The 22,835-nt window shown below is 39.7% G+C and overlaps 1 protein-coding gene across 2 annotated transcripts in view; it reads left to right on the forward strand.

Annotated features, from left to right (window-relative positions):
* The window catches only part of CRLF1 (cytokine receptor like factor 1), an 80,748-nt gene that overhangs the window by 33,598 nt on the left and 24,315 nt on the right, over positions 1-22,835 (forward strand). For both annotated transcript variants that reach the window (XM_075282244.1, XM_075282235.1), the window contains exon 2: positions 16,049-16,327. In XM_075282244.1, coding sequence (XP_075138345.1) covers positions 16,049-16,327 — 279 coding nt within the window. The remainder of the gene's footprint in view (positions 1-16,048; positions 16,328-22,835) is intronic.

Below are 22,835 nucleotides of genomic sequence, written 5' to 3' on the forward strand. Positions count from 1 at the left end.
GCCGCTTGGCTTTGCATATGTGACCCCGCCCACCAATGACGAAACAAAGCCGGAAGACAGAAGATTTTAGAGGAACGAAGACGGGTGAGTATGCGACGTGGGAGTACCCCTTTAAAGAAGGCTTGCTGAAATCCTTATGTCTTCATGTAATCCCAGATAGATGATGTTGAGATCAGGACTCTGTAGAGGCATGTCATCATTTCCAGGACTCCTTCTTTACTCTGAAGATGGTTCTTCTTGGCTATATGTTTGGGGTAGTTGTATAACTTCAAAATAAATTTGGAACCAATCAGAGACCTCCATGATGATATTGAATGATCGATAAGTATCTCAAAGTATTTCTCAGCACAGAAGACAACATTAATTCTGACCAAATCCCCAACTTCACCTGCTAAAATGCACTCTAACTTAAAAAGAACCTCCACCATACTTCACTGTTGCCTGCAGACAATCATTACTGCCTTCTGTTACAGTCAAATATTTTACATTTTTACCTGTCCAGGGCACCTCCAGTGGGCTTCATGGAAGATTGGTGGCCACAATATCATACCTTAACATAGAAACGCGGCCAAGCGACTGAACCATGCACAAAAGCATAGGAACTTTAATGCAGAAAAAGGCAACAGGTGCCCATGACTTGGTCTGCTGTTTTATGATGTATTAGGTTTTCCATTTATTTTTTTTAGAGGGATTATTTAGATATTTAGAGTATAATGCCTGCAAATTCTGAAGTATATGATCATTTTATCAGAATCTATATCAGGATATTGATTATCTACATATCAGCAAAGTAATACAAAAGTATTATACAAAACAATATAAAAAATATTAAAGTATCAAAACCATCCATATAATTAACAATTACCATCAATACATTCTATTATATAATAGTAGTAACTAGAGACGAGCGAGTAGCATTTGATCGAATACCTCGCTCCCATAGGAATGCGTGTAAGCAGCTGAACACCAAGGGGTTAAGCGCAGTGAATATGTGATGCGCTTAACCCCTTGGTGTCCAGCCGCTTACACGCATTCCTATGGGAGAGAGGTATTGGATCGAATACTACTTGCTCATCTCTAGTAGTAACTGAACTGAAAAAGAAAACAAAGACCTTTCTAGTTACTACATAATAGTATGGGACTTCTTTGCTCTGACATCACTGAACCCTTTCTGTGGTGTTTTAGTAGTGTGTCTTTCTATGGAAACCCCACCATGATTTAGTTATTGTGGACAGTTTCTCAGGCAGAGACAGTGCAAGAAGATAATCTGACCACAGTAAGGTAACCATGACTGAGTTTCAGAGTATGGAAAGTTTCTGCATTCATAGTTGTATCCATTGGCAATTCATCTATCATCAGTCTGTCACCACTAATAATGATTAGATAAATTCTTTAGCCATTTAAGGATGCAAGGTAGTTTGTATGTTCATGTTCAATAATTTTTTCATATTCTCCATCCCCATCTTCCAAAGTTAATAACTTTTTTATTTTTCTGTCTGTGTTTTTTGTTTTTTTTGTTACTTTTTCCCTGTCCCACAGGGGGACCTTGAAGCTGGGATCTGAGACCCCCAGTGCAGTGTCCAGCAAAAAATAGTTAATATGTATCGACTCCGGCGGCTCTCCCACCCCAAGAGTAAGAGCCAAGAGTAGGATGTAATGCTGCAAGTACAGCTTCTGTGCCCGCAGCGTTACAGCGCTGTACTATTATGATCCTGAGCGTTAACTATATGCTCAGCGTGACGTAATAGTACGGCGCAGAGCGGGACGGGGTTGAAATGCTGCAAAATATTTCATTGTTTCAAAAAATGTTTTTAATGGTCTACAAATTAGTAATAATGGTTATGTTTGTGATAATACCCCTTTTAACGGCACATACTAAGAGCTATAACTTTGTATTTATGCTGCGGTGGAAACACTGCATATTCACAGCATGGAGCGTCAGTCTAAATACTGGGATGATCAGTTTTCCAATTCTGGGCATTATAAGCAGGTGCCTGGCTATGAGAACACAACCAGGTCCCCGCTTCAAACAGGGCAAGAGACCCACCAGCAATCAGATGCAAGGAAAGTAGAAGGTCAGTTGCATCGGAATAAGGCCTATTAGTGACTGACGTAGAAAGTCTATAGGTCAATTGCTAGGGGCTTAAAAAATGAACATACAAAAACCTGATTCAAACAATGGTCATTATGTGACAATAGATTCCATTTAAAATCATATAAAGACAGGTCTCAGGTATACCACCTAGTGGCTGTACGTAGACTTGCAGTTAAAAACATGATCTTTAATTGTTGTCTAAACTGCAACCATGAAATCAAAAGACAATGCTTGGAAAAGAGTACTGACATGTTGTTTACACTGACCTTAGGGGGTAAACGCATTGTGTCAAATGTAGGAATATAGCTTACTGTTCCGTAACTACAGTAGTGTATCTATGAAACATGTGTATTTCAGATGTACTCTATCTGCCTTCACGCAGTGATCTGAAAACCTTACTTTCTTTTAAAGCTGCATTCATTTGCATGTAAAGAAGATTGTAAGCTCCAGATTCTTGTCTTTGCAGTAAACCCTCTCTTTTATGAAATCATTATTATTGCAGTGGGCTCTATCTATTTAATGTTAGCTCTTTTCGTTCTTTCCCCCTATGAAACCACTGGGCTTTTTTAATAATTTTTCAGAATTCTAAGCTTTCTGGAAGAGAAGGGGTGCTTTAAAATCATCAGGAGAAAATAAACATGTGGCCGGAGGAATATGCAGATACCTTATTTTGAAGGACACTTGGTATTCTTGCCAAATGGAATTACACTCCATATAGGGCAATTTCTTGACGTGATTATTTTATTCTTAACTGTGACCTTGCCTTGTAAAATGAAGCTGTCTGAAGCATTTAACTGCTTTTGACATTACAAATAGAAAAGATTCCTTACTGGCGTCTTCTTGTATGGCATCTGGAATAAGGTGACCTATTGATAGAAGTCTTCATTAGCTGTTCACTCTTGCTATGGAAGGCTAGTTTCATTAGACTGTAAAAAATGCCAGCTTTCTTTTCATTTTGTTGTCCCTCAGACCCATAACTATAAGAATTACTTTCTCATGTCAACTTTGTAATGCTAGCCCTTTGCATATGGACCTTTATAGAGCTGAGGGGGCCAATAGCAAAAAATCATAATGGCTGGTTCATGGGATCACACATCATCAGGAGTGGAGGGCCTTGCACTTGTTCTCAATTCCTCAATATCCCATTTAGTAGACAAGGGCAACATGGTCCTCTGCCCTTTGCGCACCCTCACTTTTTTGATAATATGGCTGTGATTGATGATGGCACAGGATGACTAGCCAAAGCTGAACTTACACTTATGCAAATGATACCTGGGCTAAAAAAGGGATCTGCATAGATGACAATTATTTAGTAACCATTTTCTGACAGGGGTTGAAAATTGCAGGAAAGTTATTGGCTATCATTTTATTAAGTCTCCCATTAGTAGCATAATGATAGATTGTAGCTAGACTATAGACATTGTTTGAATAGAGTCCAACGACACTATTGCCTCCTACCAAAGACAGCAATGATGGTGCTGCATGGTGGGTACCATTGCTGTAGTGTTGTGCCTGTGCGGTGCTTATCCTGGCAGCAGGGTTGCTATAGGGCTGGTGAGTCACTCCCCCATCGATGCTGCACTGTGATGGAGCAGTCAGCATACAGAGCTAAACCCAATATCACAATACTTGGAAGCATGCATGATCACAAGGCCTATTTGCATACAAGTAAATGCACATTATACAAAAGTGTCTGTCAGTCTCTGTAAGATCTTAGCTATTGGCTCCAGAAAGAGGCTGACACCCAGTCATGGGAAGAGGAAAATCCTTTCATACCCATACCCATATGCAGTGAATGGGGTATTCTGGAGTCCAGCAAGTTTTGTGGGCTTTCATTTAACCAGACATTTTTCATTGTTGTGTTTTTGTTTTTTACTCCCTATATTCGAAAAGCTAGAACTTTTCATTTTTCTGTTTATATAGTCATATGAGGGCTTGATTTTTCCATGACAAGTTGTACCTCAAAATGGTGCCGTTTATTATTTTGTATCGGGAAGCATGAAAAAAAAACTCAGAATGAGCTGGAATTGAGAATGATCTTTTTTTTTTTTTTTTATTACGGCTATTTTTGTTAGCTTTATTTTGTAGGTCAGTATGATCATGGAGATACCAAATTTATATAGTTTTTTTCATGTTTTAATAACTTTACAAACTTTCTAAATTTTGAAGAAAAATAAATTCTTTGAATCACCATGTTCTGACGCCTGTAACTTTTTTTTTTATATTTCATTGTGTCGAGCTGTGTAAGGTGTTTTTTTTTTTTTTTGCTGGACAATATATAGTTTTTGTTGATACCATGTTGGGGAATGTATGATGTTTTGATCACTTTTTATTCAATTTTTTTAGGGATGCAATTTGGTGAAAATACGCCAAATCAGCAATTTAGATTTTTATTTTGGCTAAGGTGTTTAGCATATGGGACAAATGTTTTTATATTTTAATAGTCTGGACGTTTTTGGACTTGGGGATGCCTAATATGTTTATGTTTACTACTGTACTACTGCATTGCAGTCTATGGCAGATTTGCTATGAAACTATTGAAGCCTGCTGCAGGTTGGCTTCAGTAGTTACATTACTATGGCTGTGGGGGGACGTCCCGTTGCCGATTCTAATTAGGAAAGTGAAAGTAAACCACTCAGATGCCGTGGTCGCATTTGACTACGGCATTTGAGTGGTCAAATGCCTGTGATCAGAGCGATCTCTGATCACAAGCAATGCTGCCAGGTCCCCACTGTATGAAACAGCACAGATCCAGCACATAGTGTGATTTACTCAGTTTTACAGTGGCAACCATATTTAGTCACGTCCACCAGGACGTATCTAGCAAACCATCAGAACCACGAGCAGAACATTACACAGTATATGAAGCCCTCTGTTTTTTGGCTTTGCACACTGTATAGTTTTGGTGCTGTAGAATCTCAGACTGCCAAGAAGAGCCGATCGGTGGGAGTGTTGGGTGTCACACCGCCACAATCTGATTTTGATGATCTATGTAAAGGAATTTTGGTGGTTAAATTAATCCAGGGAACAGAATTCATCAAACTCAGTCGCATTAAATATATAAATTTAGTCAATTGTTTCTTACTTTCTGATATAACAACAGTACTTGTTGTGATAGAGAATTCCATTTATATAAGAATCCTTTATATAACACATAATAAGCCAATTTTCAGCCATTCAATGTGAACACTGAGCAACTAAATCTGAGCATCTTCCTATTTTCTTTATCCTTCCTAGGGTGTATTTTCCCTAACAAGTGATTTATATACTGTAGGAGAAATATAGTACTAAAATCCCAAGTTTTCTTTATTTCTCTAACATTTGCTTAAGGAAACCATGTACATAGTTTAGTGTTGGGGTAATAGCATGGTAAGCAGATACTTGGCTCAAGTGTGGCTGTCTCAAGTGTGGCTGCATTCTAAATTGCTATTACTTTGAAGAATTTGCAAACCAAACAATATGGCAGTCTGAAGATGGCAAGCTCTTTACCTAGTTTGAAAAATGCTCCATCATAGACTAATAAATGAGCAGGTATATTATTTTTTCTGCATGCAAGCTATTACTCTCTGAATACACTGCCTACTACAACTATAGTGAATATAGTGAAAGCAGCCAGTTATTGCTGGAGGCCTGAATTTGTTAGACTATAGATATTAACAGGGTATTGACCTATAAACAGTGCGAGCTTTGCTTTCTGAGAAACTGTCAGACCCAGCAGCAGTCAGACACCCGCCTATGGAAAATTGAAGGCCTATTGTTTTATTGTTTTTAGGGTGGATAACCCCTTTAACACATTATCACAGTAGCTCAGCACTTGGAAAAGTGACATCAGTTTTATTCAAGCTCCTCATTAGGTTTGTGTAAGTATAACAGATCATTCTCCTATGAAATGCATTATGGAGCATGCAAATGTATCCTAACACCAACAGATGGCAGGCTAAACTGCAAAATAATAGAATATTTAATAGAAATATATGGACTTTTAATAACAGAAAATAGATGCAATGTAAAAGGCTTAGTTTCTGAAATATCTATTTTTGAGGTAAACAAGACAAGAACAGCTACAGGAAAGTAAGTTGTGTATATATACATTGGTGGAACTAACGTGAAAGAGCTGGAGTTCAGAAATATGCAGACTTTCTATACATCTACACATTTTCTATACAATAAGCTGCATGCAATGTACTCACAGGTTTGTAAACCAGTATAGTGAAACAAACATTGCCTCATCATCACACCGGATATGCAGGAAATACAGTGTTCCTAAGATGCGTGTTTTTAATGCCTGACCAGTATTTCACCATGCATTCAAGGGGGGGGGGGGGGGGGATTTATTAAGACTGCTGATTCATATGCCAGTATTAAGTGTTTCCCTGGCATGCACACAACTTGCAAGAATTACTTAAAGTCTTGGCCTCTTACTAATGCTAGCATATCTAGATGTGTGTGGCATAGATTTATGGTATTACTATTGCCATAGCAAGCCAAAATATGTCAAGTGAAGCGCTTTTTGGCTACTATAGAGGCATTGGGTCAATGTGTTATTATTTTACATATCTTCTTGGTGTCCTATATAAACTCAAAAATGTTATCTCGAGAAAATCACCTATCCACAAAGATCATATTCATACAGTATACCATACAGAACAGTTTGGTACCATACTGAACTCCATAGGAGGCTGATTTTCTAATCCCATGGAGAAAATAGCAAAAGAAAAGTCTATTGACCTAACATCACGATCTTCTGGTTTCCGCTTTGAGGTGTCCATGACAAGCAGTACTATAGCGTGAAAGCAATAGGTGATGTTTGTTTCCAAATGCCATAATTGTACACACTTCTAATCACATAGAATCGGACTGAAGACATTTTCTTGGCCACCTGACAGGCATAACACCATATTAATAAGAATTGCTTTCCAAGTCATTATTACTGCATGTAGTACAAACCTAACTGTCTGACATTACTTTTTAATAATTTTTTTTTTATTGATTTTCAAAAAGTATAGACATACCAAAATTGAGCATGCATATATAAATAAGGCACGGCTTCTGCGAAAATACAATGACAAAAGATACATACGCATGGTGTCATACATAAGGGAATAAGAACACCAAAAAATTACATACAAGGAAAAGGTAATCCAATGAGGTCAACATGACCATTACCTATGGAAATGAACAATAAATAAAGAGGGGAATAAGGAAAATCGTGAGAAGAACCAAAATGACGTGGCAAGCAGTATCTGAGAACCTAGGTCACTGAATAGATGAAAGAAGACGTACCCAGAAAAAAGGGGGAGGGGAATGGGAAGGGGTGGGATGGGAGGGGAGCCGAAGGGATGAGAGTGGGTAAGGGGGTGGGGGGGGGGGGGGGGTTTGAGGGAGGCCTGATAATCACGAGATCTCTGAATGGCTAATAGTGTATTATGAATTCAAACGTTTCCATGGCTCCCAAGTGTTAAGGAAAGCCTGGTGCCTTCGCAGACGCCAGCTAGAGAGTCCCTCGAACCTGGCAATCTGATTCACTTTAGCAATCCACTCAGCTCTGGTTGGGGGTTCAGAGTTCAACCATCTGCCCGGAATCAGAGAGTTCGCTGCTGACAACAAAAAGGAGACTAAGTTGGATCTGGATGGGACATAATCGGAGCTAGGCAATGAAAGAATAACCATAGAGGGGAGAATTGTCTGACATTACTTTTTATACAGATATGTATCTAGAAAATCTGTTCATTTTATATAGATGTTTTATGATGACACAGATGTTCCTGGATTTTATGATTAACGTCAATTATTTTTCAAAGGTAAACACAAATAAAACAGTAACAAACAAGCAAAAGCAGGCCAAGTAGCATACCAAATAGGGTGCAACCAGAGTAAGTAAGTGCAAATAGGGGTAAGCATCTATGAGCAGTGCAGATGAGGTCCCCCACCCCAGGGTTTCAGAGCGTGGCAGGCTGAGTGCTGAGTGTTCGAGCAGGGCAAAGAGGTCAAGTGAACAGATTGGAGAACTCTACAGACTCTTAAAACACCACCCACAGCTGTTGGCATCGAATTTAGAAGACAAAAAGTCTCCGTTCAGCGTATGCGAAGGAACTCCTGAAGCCATTCCATTAACGTAGGGGCTGAATCAACTTGCATTCCCACAAAACGTGAAGAATAGTACCCCTCTCAGAGCCACTGAGCCAGCATAGGTCATAGACATTTGGATACATTCTATGAAGGAGGTCTGGACAATGATACCTTCAAGTTAGAATGTTGAAGTTCTTTTCTTGGGCAATGCAGGGCAACGGCAGTTTATGGGCAAGCAAGAATGGCCTTGACCAATCAGCTTAAGTAATGCGCAGTTGAAGATCAGGCTCTGATGTGGGAAGGGGTACCTGTCATCACCACCATCAAGAGTGTACTGTAGAAGAGAGAGGGCTCAAGTGGGAGTCTCCACCTGCAGAAAAACACCCTTCAGCACGATGGGGCTAAAGGAAAGGAGTGGGAGGAGAGAGTATTTCCAAAGAAAGCTGAGGAGTTGATTATACTCCAGCCAAGACATTGGGAGGTCAGGGCTAGAGGCCTGCATTTGCACAAAAAAAGGGAAAGGTCATACATTGTCTCAATCAACCCACCACAAAAACCTAAGGGAGGAGAAAGCCAGTGGGAACATAGAGTTAAGGAAGAGATGGCTCAGATGTCCTGGAACCCTTGCCCTTAGGCCTTTTTGTATCACAGTACCGCACAGGGATAGGAAGTGTGCAGAGAGGGTTGTGTGTCCAAGAGGTTTTGGACGAAAATGTGGCGGGATCCACGGCAAAGAGGGAAGGTGTATAGAGAGCAGATCAGTCTCAATGGACACCCATTGTTTGTCCAAACACGGCTACTAGAGCAGAAGATCGCCATGCCCCAAAGGATCAGTGCCCACAACTGTGGCACAATCTCTTTACGACACCTAGGTCTGCATTTGGTTTTGGGGAGTTTTGACATTCATGGATGCTCCTGGTAGGGCAGGCCAGTCCAGTATGTTCACTGAGTGGATGCCCATGGCCACAGAGAAAGTTGAGATGTCACCAGGATGTGTGAGGGAAAGGAGCCACCCCTACTTGTGCACCTGCAGCTCGATAGGGAAGTGGTTACGGATTAGGATATTCAAGAGAGGCTTGAGAACACATCTTTTAGCCAGTATGGGGGAGAGATGAGATAAGAGTGACAGATGATGAAAAGAACTGGGCCCAAAAGTGTGAGCTTTCCGCATTATGCCCTTTTTTACCTTGTAATGGTGAACCCTGCAGTTCACGTCCCACTGATGGGGGTATTTGACTCCCAGAAGAGAGATAAAGATAGTCAGCTGTTGAGGCTCAATGGTTTTGAGGAGGCCCTGTGTATATTGTTGCATCTGTTGCAGTTCTCCAACTCATCTACGGTGTCAGACAGTTATTGGAGTTCGAAGGGGTGAGTTTTCAATACGGCATCTTGAGCCGAAAGCCTTTCAGAGAAGGCGTTAGAGGAATCCTCAGCAGTTTCCAGTCTATGCTCCAGGAGTTGAACAGTAGCATGAATGATAGACACTTCAGATTTGTAAAACTGTTCTAAATGGGCAACATATGCCTCCATATCTGCTTTTGTGGGAATTGCGTTGAGATGGAACACCCCCATGGAATTGCGTTGAGATGGAGGTGGAGTTCTCCCAATGTATCAACTACACAAGGGACATAAGGAAGGTTAAGTGGGCAAGGTGCAGCAAGTAGACCAGATTCAGGCAGAGGAAAATCCACCAGAGGAGGCGTGCTGCCAGGAGGTGTTACACCAGTCCCCAGGGAATAAGCAGTGCCAGTGCTGGAGCCGAACCTCCTGGGCCATCTCCAGCACTGGCACTGCACATCACCAAGCCACACCCCTTGGATCTCAAATTTAGTCTGCCTAATTCCAAATGAATTTAAGTGAAAAAACCACTGTATACTTCTGCATGACATCACATAGAGTTTCAGCATCGGCCCACTGACTTGTGTGGATGCTGTATAATGAAGACTTAAAAAATAACATTTATTGTTACATTTAAAAGGTTAAGGCATAAAAACCTGATCAAAGTGTATAAACAGGCACCATCTAAACACAGTCTGCCCCTTCAAATTCCAGACACAAAAAACTAGTGGTATCTCCAACTAAGGGGACTACCCCAGCAATAGGAAAAGGGGGAGATAAAGGTGCCTCTGGCTGTGTGCTAAATACACCTTGTTAATACACTATTGGCGTTTTGGTTTGATGCTGTATAATGACTCAAAACAAGTAGGAACCTGTACAGAGCTAAAACATAGTAATGCACAAGAGACCTTAAAGGGGCTCTATCATTGGGAAAAGTCATTTTTATCTAAACATATACTTGCATAGCCTTTAGAAAGGCTATTCCACACATACATTTTGCTCAATGAGAGTTCCGGGTGCACGCTGGAGGCTAATTAGCATATGAATAAAAGCAGTCTCATTCAAAAACTACTGAGGGAATTAACATACAAAAGGTACGTGTGGACTAGCTTTGCTAAAGGCTATACAAGTATGTGCTTAGTTAAAAATGACTTTTCCCAATGATAGAGATCCTTTAAAAGATGGGTAAGAATTTTGTACAAATGGCTCAGAATGTTTTAAAAGATTAAGAAAGCAATACTCACTCAATGATCCTCTGCTGGCTCTGTTCTCATGATTCTTGGCTTCCCAGCTGGTCTCTACTTCCTAGTCCCACTTGGCACACAGGATTTGTCGCTCAATCTATCATTGGGTAGGTCTCTACTGCAGCCAAAAACTGTTTGACCGGTTATTTGCTGTGTACTGACACCCGTCAGAATGGAGGCAGCTAAAAAATAATGTCACTGTTTACCATGAATAGTTTTGATAGTTTACTTTGAATAATTCTAAATCAGAAATGTATGAATAATAATCACCATAGTCTACATCATGGAAGACAGATTTTCATATCCTCAGGGAGCGCCCTCTAATGGGCTGCATGACTGAGGCACTGTCTTCCTAATTACATCATGGAAGACAGGTTTGCATTTTCTTCCCATGTTCCTTTGCACAGTGGAGTGCAAAATGGCTTAATAAGACAACACACACCTAAATGGTAGTCTCTCCCTAAGGAGTGACGATATCCCCTTAACCCTGTCTAGAAGCCTCTAACCTCTGCCAAGTCAGTCTTCTCTGAGCCGGGCTGAAGAGATCCAATCAGATTGAAACAGCTGGCCTTGGCTGAGAGACTGTAATTGGTAAAATCCCACATCATTGCAGCAAAGGCCTCTGGGAAAGTTGGGCATGATGTTAAAGGGAGCGCCCTCTATTGGGCTGCATGACAGAGGCACTGTCTTCCTAATTACATCATGGAAGACAGATTTGCATATTCTTCCCATAGTCTATAGACTTTTACATATTACACATTTATTAGAATACCACTGCACTTCATCTCTAAAGGTTTACAATTTACTACAGGTTTAACTTAAAACTCCTAGCCCCAGTGCAAAATCTATAAAGGGGCCCCTACCTATTGTGCCATTTAGAATAATGGAATGTTTTATTTGGCAGAGGGCCCTTTGAGGCCACCTCAAGGTTCAGAGCCCGGTAGTGATTTCTAGCTCTGCAACCCCTATAGTTATGCCCCTTGTACAATTTATTGATAATACTGAGGTAGAAATGTAATGGCATGTTATAAATTATTGGTTTGCTTTGCTTTTACATTTTTGGCCAGTATATTACATTCAATTTCCATGAGAAACCACAATATGACCACACTGGAACCACATCCCCACAAACCTCAACTAACAACTATGTTTCTGTTGTGAAACACTAAATTATTCTTGTAAGAATATGGTTACAGTTTAGGAATGTTTAATTTTCAATAAGATCTGGCTATATAATGTGGTGTAAGTATTGTGTAGTACATGAAAATACACTTGTGACTATCTCATGACGGGTGTTATAACTATATGTTGATTATTATCATTGCAGGGGTGACGGGCCATGGTATATAATATTATAGTATATAGAGAGTGCGAAAGATTAGCCTACCATAAGCACTTTGAATCATTACAAAACACTTGATTTTTAATCACTCCATAGAGACAAGTCAGGTGGTTTCTTTCAGCTAGATCATCATGTCAGCAGCTATTTGGGAGGAAGTACATTTATAAAAGGTGCCAAAACCCTTTGAGACTAAGGTCTCACGGGCCGTAAACGCAGTGATAAAGCGCTGCGGGAAGAACCGCTGTGTGAACGCATTGCAGTTTTTTCCGCAGCGCTTTTAAGAGAAAGTTCACAGAGTTTACCTCTGCGGACTTTCTCTTAACATTATAATATATATATATATATATATATATATATATATATATATATATATATATATAATTGACATGCTGCGACAGCTTTGCAAATCGCAGTGTGTCCGTGCTGTGATCTTTTCCGCAAAGTGGATTCGCATAAATCCCATCCACTTTGCCTGCACATTACAACGCCGCGATTTTTAGCCTTAAGGGAATTTTCAAAGTTTTGAATATTCACAGTTTTTGTAAAAACATATTAAAAGGCAGGAAAATGCCAAATGTATTAATTTGTTTGGTTCTACAACATGACATTTCTATGGATAGAATCAAGGGTGTATAGGATGGCATCCCATGCAGCCACTATAGGGTCAAGAGAGTCAATCCAGGAAATTCTTGTTCCCACTTTAACCCATTAACGGCCAATTGGGGATCAGGTACTTTAACCCGCCTATAAATACCATCTGTCATTGAGGAATAGAAGCAGCCAATTGGGGATCGGGTACTTTAACCCACCTATAAATACCATCTGTCATTGAGGAATAGAAACCCACTTTAACCCATTAACTGCCAATTGGGGATCGGGTACTTTAACCCGCCTATAAATACCATCTGTCATTGAGGAATAGAAACTGCCAATTGGGGATCGGGTAGTTTAACCCGCCTATAAATACCATCTGTCATTGAGTAATAGAAACAGGACATTCACGTTCTCAAGCAGGATGTCGCCCGTGATAGGAAACCTAAATTGATCACGTGCATGCATTGTCTTGTGCACATGAGGTCAATTTCACGGTGCAGTTCTCGTATTAATGAAAAAAATGCAGTTAATGAGTTAATAGGTGATGAGAGTCTGCAATATTAGTAAACAAAAGTAAAATAACATTTATTTAAGGTTAGGTTAACATCTGCGTTTGATCTTCTTTTGATGGGTCCTCTTGGGGACTCCCCGAACGGAAACTTAATCCTCTTAAAAAAGCAGTTACCCGCAGAAACCTATGGACCCCATAGACTATGATGGGGTCTGCCTGGTTTCTGCCCAAAAAGGTTAAAAAAATGCGGAGAGAAATGTGCTGCTCCGCTTTCAAGCGGAGAGGGGAACATAATTCCCATATGGAAAGCCAACACTGGTGTGAACCCAACCTTAGCTGTAAAAATGGGATTGGGCACCAGCTGTTGTTACAAGTGGTGTAGCATTGAGTTCTCCTCTGTTTATTATACAGAATAAAATATATAATTGTTTTGCTATATAAATATGGTATTTAAATGTACATATACATATATATGCGCATACAGAATGTGTATACATATAAAGCAGGCTATTATGTATAAAATCCAGCAACTTGGGTGTTCTAATAACTGCTAGTAAAACAGAACTGATAACAACAAATAATTAAGTACATGATTCTTTTCCTGTCTCAATTGTCATGGGTGTCATTAAGAAGCTGTAGAACAGATGGCTGTGCATTGCATTTTAACACCATTCTGCCTGTTCTCTCAGTGAAGGGTACTTTCTAGATTTTTGCATTTATTTACCAATTTTCTTATGTATGCCTGAAAAGGTGCATCTTTTTGTAAATTTTAAATCCCCCCTTAGCCCTTTGTGGAATATTGTCACATTAGTCTTAATCTTTTAATATATCAATGTATCATTATTTAAAGCATGAAGCTTTGTTTGTCCAACACTTTAATATTCATCAATTACTTATAGCTAACTACTATTCATTTTCACCTTTTGTCCCTTTATGTAACATGCAGTGTTTATTTATCACATTTTTTTTTTCCGTACATACATATGTTGATATCCTAAAACAATATTTGTACAGCTTATTCCTTAAGGAATCAGTGTGTTACATGTTCAGCATCATAAGAAGATAAAAGGGGAGTTGGGACTTGACTGTGCTGCCCATATACTAGTATTTATTCCTGCTTTAGGCTAAGGAACCACATAGCGGGCGCATCTAAAATACATGGCAGTTAAAAAATGCAACAAACACGCATTGTAGTTTTTCCTGCAGCGCTTTATGCAGTAAGTTCTCTGCAAATTTTCAGCCTCTGTTATACCTTTACAGAAACTGGTGGAGTTTCCATAGGTATAATTGACATGCTGCGATTTACAGAGATGTGATGGTGTTTGAAATCACAGCATTTCCACTGCGAGTATTTATATGTGTGGATGGGATATAGACTAGAATCCCATCCATTTTGCAGGAACTGTAAAACGCTGCGGTTTTCGTATTTATGCCATGTGGGTCTTCAGCCTTACACCACTAAGGTGCTGACTAGAGATGAGCGAACACTGTTCGGATCAGCCGATCCAAACAGCACGCTCCCATAGAAATGAATGGAAGCTCTGTTCATTTCTATCAGAGTGTGCTGTTCAGAATGGCTGTTCCGAACAGTGTTCGCTCATCTCTAGTGCTGACCAGCACCTTATGTAATACCAACAGCTATGACAGAAAAGTGATCTACTATGTTAAACAATTTTTCAGTCATTGTTAGGGTAAGTTCACATGGAGGAAAGTGGAGCACAATCTGGCACGTATACACGTGCCGGCAGATGACGCGCTCAAAATGCTCCCATTAATTTCAATGGGAGTTAGAAGCATATGCGCCGCATTATTTTGCGCCCGTGATTTTGCGGCGGCAAAAACTTACCCTAAGGTGCTGTATTTGGAAAGTTCTGCCTATACTTGACAATAAAGATATAATTTATTTTTGTGCCATATTTTGTAAGGTATGATTTTTTTTCATTGATTATTATTTCTTTTTTTTACACCATTATCTTTGTGGGTTAAATAATCATTTAGTTTTATTTATCAATTATTTTATTTTAATATATATATATATATATATATATATATATATATATATATATATATATAGTTAGTCCTAGTATGTGATTTGACCAGTAGGAGATTCAATCTCTAGTGCAATACAATGCAAGACTTCTGACATTAAACCCATAAAATCCTGCTTCTGGCAGAATATCACAACCTACTTGTGATTACATTGCAACTGTGCCATTGGGGGGGTGTAAGGGTCTGAGGCTAATGTGCCTATTCAACTACTGAGCTGGTGCCATCTTGATGACATGATAGTAATAGGAATTGTCTTAAGTTTCATTTCAGCCTCATTGGGAAATAAGTGCTGGTCTGCCAGTTCACCCAGTGATAACAGTGGAATACATGGGGTCCCAGTGGTAGCCTCGGAACAGGGATTGCCATTTATTTGGCATGGTGTACCTATCGTGGCAGCAGGGTATTGTTATGGGACCTGTAGATGTAAGGAGCCTGCAGGCCCCTCTCAAAACACTTTGATCTCATTTGATGTCTGGGGCTCTATCATTTCTACGTATGGCCCTGCTTATTTGTTCGTACCTACTGGTAGATATCAAATAATGGCAGCTAATAATCTATAGTTACTGATCATTGTTTTAGAGGATTAACTACTTCTTTAACTGTAAACTGTAGACTATATTCCAGTTTTACATGTGGCTTCTTCTTAGATATAGAAAATTGAACAATCACCTATACCTATGAAAACATGTCCATACACATTATGTGTGCTTTCACCCTATGCATGCTGTCCTATAGCTCACTGAAACCCCCCTAACATTCACTTCTAATTCCAATTTTTAACATGTTTATTCACCTTTTTTCTACAGATCCTGCTGTAATATCCCCACAAGACCCAACCTTAATGATAGGATCATCACTAACCGCATCTTGTTTAGTGGACTCTGACTTAAACCTGAAGGCAGAGGACCTGTTCTGGACCCTTAATGGGAGAAGGCTCCCAGCAGAGCTCTATAAGATACTGAACAGCACAGTCTTGAGCGTGGCCTTGAATAACCTGAATGGATCCAAGCAGCAGTCAGGAGATAACTTGGTGTGTCACAGCAAAGACGGGAGAATCCTGGCGGGCTCATGTCTATATGTTGGATGTATGTCTTTGTTTCTCAGGCTTAGAAAATATAATATATGGTAAAGTAGCTGAATAGCCATGCTAAGCCCTATACAGGTGTCAGGTCTAATAAGTCACAGGAATTACAAAACTATACATTAAAAAATTAGGATATGTTCAGTCATTGGAAAATGAGGAGTTTGAGATTCCTCTTCATTTTCTGCTCCCCCCCTTGCCTGGCTCTTCTTTGATAGTGGGCCTACTCAGTGGGATACCCAAGCCATGGACCTTACAGCTGCAGAATCTGAGGCAAGATCAAACAATTAACATCAGGGCAAGATTCTGCTGTGTCAACAGGCCCTAAGTCTTACAGATTCTGTTGTCTGAACATACCCTAATCATGCATTTCTAATTATCATCATTATCCAGGTCCCTATTACGGACACATTTAGGCTAGGGCTACACAGCAAATACTTTACTCATAGGTAGCAAGGTGATTAAGTGGTTAGCCTTGCTGTGCTGGAGTCCTGTGTTCGAATCCTGCCAAGGACAACATCTGTAAGGAGTTTGTATGTTCTCCTTGTGTTTGTGTGGGTTTTGACCCACACTCCAAAGACATACTGATAGGGGGGAACAAAAAAAATCCCAAAACTTACTTTACTTATGTTAGTAAATGGAGTTGCATTGTGATATGATGGTGCCATAATTGTTGCAAAAAAAGTCAAGCAATGTTTGACTTTTTAGCAATAAGTAGCCATGTTTGGCACCCTTGGGGACGCAATGTGACTCCATTCATTAACATGAGTGAAGGAGTTGGAGGACTGCATGGCGATTCTTGGGTGCATAATTGGAATCACAGCCAAAACACTGTGTAGCCCTAGCCTTAGTGTGATTCGGGATTGTAAATCTCCATTTGCATCAGTTTTCACAAGTATAAATTCATATGTGGAATTATTCAAGCCAAGAAGGATATGCACATTAATATGTACAGAGATTTGGATCCACAAATGGTCATAATGTTACAACTGAACCTGGAGAAACAGAACATCAAACACTGTCATGGGGATAACCGAGCAGGAATCTGCAAAGAGCCTGTAAGGTCATGGGGTGAAAAGTTTTAAGAATGTCAAACAAAATCAGATATTTATTACAGCTTGGCTCTGTAGGCACCTCAGTAGACAATTTAATAGATCTCATTGTTGATCTTCAAAAGGAGCTATAACCATTAGTCAATTACTTCTGCAGCACATTTATTTATTTGCTGTAGTAAAAGTTTCTCTATGGGCTTTCCATTAGCGGCCACATGTAAAATAAATAAATAGCTACAGAAAAGGAAATATTTACCCCCAAAAAAACAGTAAAATAAATTTGGGAGAGTTTTCACCGTGACTTTGGAAAAGGCTTCCTGTTTATCATAAGTAATGAAACAAATTTATTGTCGGTTTGCTGGATGATGCTCATTTATGATACTGCTACTATTAAGTATTAGGGCTAGTTCACACGTGAACTGCCCGCGCGGGTTTTGACACAGAGAGAGACGTGGCGAGACGCGTCTCTCTCTTGTCAAAACCCGCCCGCTGCGACCATCGCGGTCGCGGCTTTCACCTCCGCTGTCGGCTCAAATGAATGAGCCAACATGGAGGGTGCTGCAGCCGGGCGGAAGCCGTGCGGCGCAGCCCGCGCGGCTTCCGCCTGAAGAAAGAGCATGTCGCTTCTTTTCTCCGCTAGCAGCAGCTCGCCGCTAGCGGAGAACAGAAGCCCGGCGGTCTCCATAGACCACCATTATAAGGGGAGGTTTTGGACGCGAAATCCGCTGTCAAAAACCTCCCCTTATACTCACGTGTGAACTAGCCCTTAAAGTGAGTTGTTCACCAGAACCCAACATGTCAACCCAGCCCTTATGAAATATTCCTATAACTAAGCCTTACTGTTAAGAAATGCTACCGATGTTTGATCCCTAGAGGTTCAGTCTCTTTGCTAGAAGAAAGTGTTAGCCCCACTGGACCTTTTCCAGTTGGATGCATGATGTACGTAATGGGTGTTAATGCTTTTCCTGTGGCCTTTGCTAGTGCAGTCAGAGACCACTGATTGGACATTGATATTGATGGGCGAACTGTTTTGTTCCAAGTCAGGTTTGACCCCAGTATTCCAAATTGTTTGGTTTTTAACAAAACCAAACAAGTAGAGAGTTGTCTTGGACAAACTAAAATGGCCACCGTAACATGCATTGTGGTAAATCTCTTCAAACCGCAGAGTATAGTAGGTAGAGGCCTTCTGTTACTTACTTTAGGCCAGATCCCAGCATCTGGCACTCTCCTGGTGACGTCATGTGCCTAGGGTCACCGCTGAGGCCTGTGATTGGGCCACAACAGTTCATCATATCACCGAGGAGGCTGAGAGAAAGTACCGGATGCTGCAAGGAGACCTAAAAAAGGAAGGTGGGGTTGTTTTTTTAAACACCTCCCCAGGGCATCAACCTATTATATTCTGAGGTCTGAGGAGATAATAATTTCACTTCTGTTTCTTTCTGAACTTGTTTGACTCAAAATGAATCTGGGAACCGAGCCACTTGAACTTGGAACTAAACAAATCTTGAGAGGTTCGTCCACCTCTAGACATTGGTGGCTTCTAGACAGTACCTTTAACTCCTTCCTGAAACAGATATTCTCTTTTTTTTCATTATTATCTCCTCACTTTCCAACACCCATAACTTTTTTTTTATTTCGGTTTTTTTCCTATTCACAATTATATGAGGACTTGTTTTTGTGAGTATTTATTTATGGAGTACAGTGAAGTGTAAAAACAAGCACTTCTTCCATTATGTTTTGGTTTTCATTTATACAGGGTTCACTATGTGGCAACAAGGACATTTGAATTTATTGAGTTTATTTTGCGTTTATTTTGTGGGTCAGTAGGAATACAGCAATACAAAAAAATATTAATATATAAAATATTTGGTTTGTGTCACCATATTGACACCCATAACATCTTACAATTCCACCTACAGAGTTGTGTGAGGGTTTTTCTGTGGGAGGTACATACACATTTTATTCCACTTTTGAGGGGTATGGTGGTGACCAAAATAATTTATCAATTGGTCAATGTGATTTTTTTTGTTACAACATTTACTGTGCGGTATAAACACTTTTAGATTTTTATTAGAGATGAGCGAACACTGTTCAGATCAGCCGATCCGAACAGCACGCACCCATAGAAATGAATGGAAGCACCTGTGACGCTGACTTTGCCGGCGGCCGGCCGGCATCACAGGTGCTTCCATTCATTTCTATGGGTGCGTGCTGTTCGGATCGGCTGATCCGAACAGTGTTCGCTCATCTCTAATTTTTATACATCAAAAATTTTCAGATGTGGCAATATCAAGTATGTTTATTTTTTTTATTTCTTTATATATGTAAAATGGGAAAAGGGGTCTTTTCAATTTTTATTTAAGGCTTTGTTTAAATTTTGAAACACTTTATTTTACATTTTATCTTTGATTTTTAGCCCCTTAATCCTAGGAGATATCATGTCTGCAAGAGGCAGGACTTACTGGGTATATTACCAAGGCAGATCTGGTAGCCTTCATGAAGCCCAAAGCTCCATGACAACCAATTACAATATGATTGAGGGTTGGTGCAAAACCCCTCACTCTAACTAACCTATCTGACTAACCCTTTACAACCTTCACTATATGAGTACTGTAGATGTCAAGAAGGAATGGAGGAAAAGTCATTTGCTAGTCTTAAAGCTAGGGATTCCTTCTCCTACTTAAGGGGTCATCACACTCAAAGGGCTACCAGCATCATGGCAAGACCATAATTAAACACTTGTTGGACAATCAGTGATTCCATCATTTAGATAAAATTCCCGATTGTAGTGCAGGAGGCCTGGTGAGCAGTGGTGAAAACCTATTGAGATTGGCAAACGTCTGAAATTTTGTTTTGTTTTGGGTACAGACAGTTGAGCCCAATGATTTGTATCAGACTGAACTTGTTTGGATAAAACTGGAAATTAAATCATTATACTTTGGGGTCTGAGAAGATAATAAGGTGGAGGCCCAGTGGAGGTGTTCTACTCAACTTTCCTCACCTCTTCAGGTTATCCTCGCAGTGTACAGCATTCTCGCTGGGTCCTCTTCTGTTCTCCTGGATAATGTCCTACATCCTACGGTAAACTCTGAGGCCTCTGAGTGGGTCTCAGTGTTAATATGTGATGCTCTGAGTATTATGATGTCTATGCACCCCATGTCAATGCTGAGGCTCAATCTCACCCCTGTAGACTTAGGGTGTAGGCCCCACACAGATCTTCTGTTCTAGCATCCTCCAGGTAAAATAAAAGTTGATCTCTGTTTGCCTGCTCTGGGTAACAAGGTCAGTTTTTTGTTGGACAGTTTTCATAAATGAGGCCTAAAAATCCTGGAAACTCTGAAACCCATATTTGATTTCTTAGATATTTATTGTAGTGAACTTTTCTATGAGGACATGAGTAGTGTGAAGACACTGAAAGCTCCTTTTGTTATGTATAACTATCCTCTTCCATACTTTTTGTCAGAATCCTATGACAGAGGATTAAAACAAATTCTACAATCACTAAGCAGAGCACAAAACACAAGGAAAAGCTTTCATCACATATCCATACTTAATATGACAGAAGATCTACTTTTCAGGAATGTGTCTGCATTTCAAAGGAGATTTGTTTTACTTTAGCATAACCAAATTAGCTTAAAATAACATTGTTACGAGGGTCATTGGGTTTTCCAACAAGTTTTAGTTTTTCATTGTTTTTAATAATTTTCCTTTGGCTTTTATATGGGGTACCTTAGTAGAGACTGTAAATGATTGAGCCATCACTATGTAAACCTGTCTACAGCTACACTGGTTATTTAGCAGATAGCTAATATGCAGATAACACCTATATCTTGCATTTTTTTCTCATTATACAAGTTCACATTCCTCTTGGCCATACTTCTCCATTTATCAGGCTGCTTTACACCTTAACCACTCACTTAGTCTGTTATCACTTATATATTCAGAGGGGAGACAGACTGCCAGCCTCACAGATAGATTGAGCTTCAGTTAAAGAGGACATTTCATGTCCTTGGGCACACGTGGTTTTATACTGCTAGAAAGCCGTGCGCTGAATTCCCCGGGGAAAGAGCTATTGGTGCCGTTACTGATAGCTCTTCACTGTCAGAAGGGAGTTTCTGACAGTCTGTGAGGAACGCACCTCTTGACAGTATTTTCCATAGCACTATACTGTCAGAGCGGGCGTTGCCAGCGATGATGCTAGGCTGCGAGGAATGCCCACCTCCCCCCGGCAGTACTCATCCATAGACTGAATTCAGCGCGCATTAACCCCTCCAAAAAATTTGTCCCACAAAGATTAAGACCTCATATGGCTCTGAGAGCAGAGAAATAAAAAAGTTATGGGGTTTGGAAGGGGGAGAGTCAAAAACCATAAACGAAAATCAAAAAATGCCGTCGGTGGGAGGGGATTAAGCGGATTGGGTTTCCGTTTTTCTGGTCTCCAAATGGACCCGAATACCAGAAACCCGAACGCAGGTATGAATCTGAAGTCAGACAGAATGAGAATTAAGGTGGGGAAATTGCTTTCTGTGTCATTTTTATAACCATATTTACATAGTCAATGAACACTTTAACAATATTTTATTTGATTAATAATTGTCTAATGTGAACACAATGTCACATGACATTGAAAACAGCAAAGATATGTAAATATAAATTTATGACATCATTTAAAGTGTTAAATAATTTCTTTTGAGTTCTTCTTGGTACACCTAGTACACAGTACTGTGCAAAAGATATAGACAGGTGTGGACAAAATTCTGCAAATAAAGACTGTCAAAAAGAGCAGTGTCAATTAGGAAAATTTTGTCAATTTAGAAAATGCAAAGTGAATGAACAAAAGAGAAATCTAAATCAAATCACAACATCATCAAGTCTGTCTAGGAAACACAGAAGGATTACATCCATAGATGTGTGGTTAGTTATCTATGATGCTTGGAACAACCCCCTGATGAGTTACTTCAATTGATACTGTTTTGAACGCAAAAGGTAGTCACAACAAATATTAATGTGATATTGATTTCTCTCTTAATCATTCACTTTTCACTTTCTTAACTGACAAAAATAAACTATTAACATTTTTTAAAAATCATTCTTACTTTGTGACATTTTCCCACATCAGCCTAATACTTTACAACAATATTTCATGTATTTTGCTCAGATCCATGTAAAGCGAATTAAAGTTTGCTTTTCCTTTGCCTTTATATAGTTGAGCTCCTTAGCTCCATCTGCTCCTTAACTTTTAGAGCTACAAAAGTAGATAATGTTGTTCAGCAGTCCTTAAACAATAAAACAAATATGGTATTGAGATGTGTCTGCCATAAATATTAAAAAGAACACTATTTTGGCATATATTTACCTTGTAGAAACCTATGTAATTGTTAAGTTGTATATTTGGGTACTATTGCTATTTGATACAAAGTATGGACTATATATTAAGTAGTTTCTTCATTCTGTATAGAA

This window comes from Leptodactylus fuscus, chromosome 1 (genome assembly GCF_031893055.1).
Source record: "Leptodactylus fuscus isolate aLepFus1 chromosome 1, aLepFus1.hap2, whole genome shotgun sequence".
Taxonomy (NCBI): Eukaryota; Metazoa; Chordata; class Amphibia; order Anura; family Leptodactylidae; genus Leptodactylus; species Leptodactylus fuscus.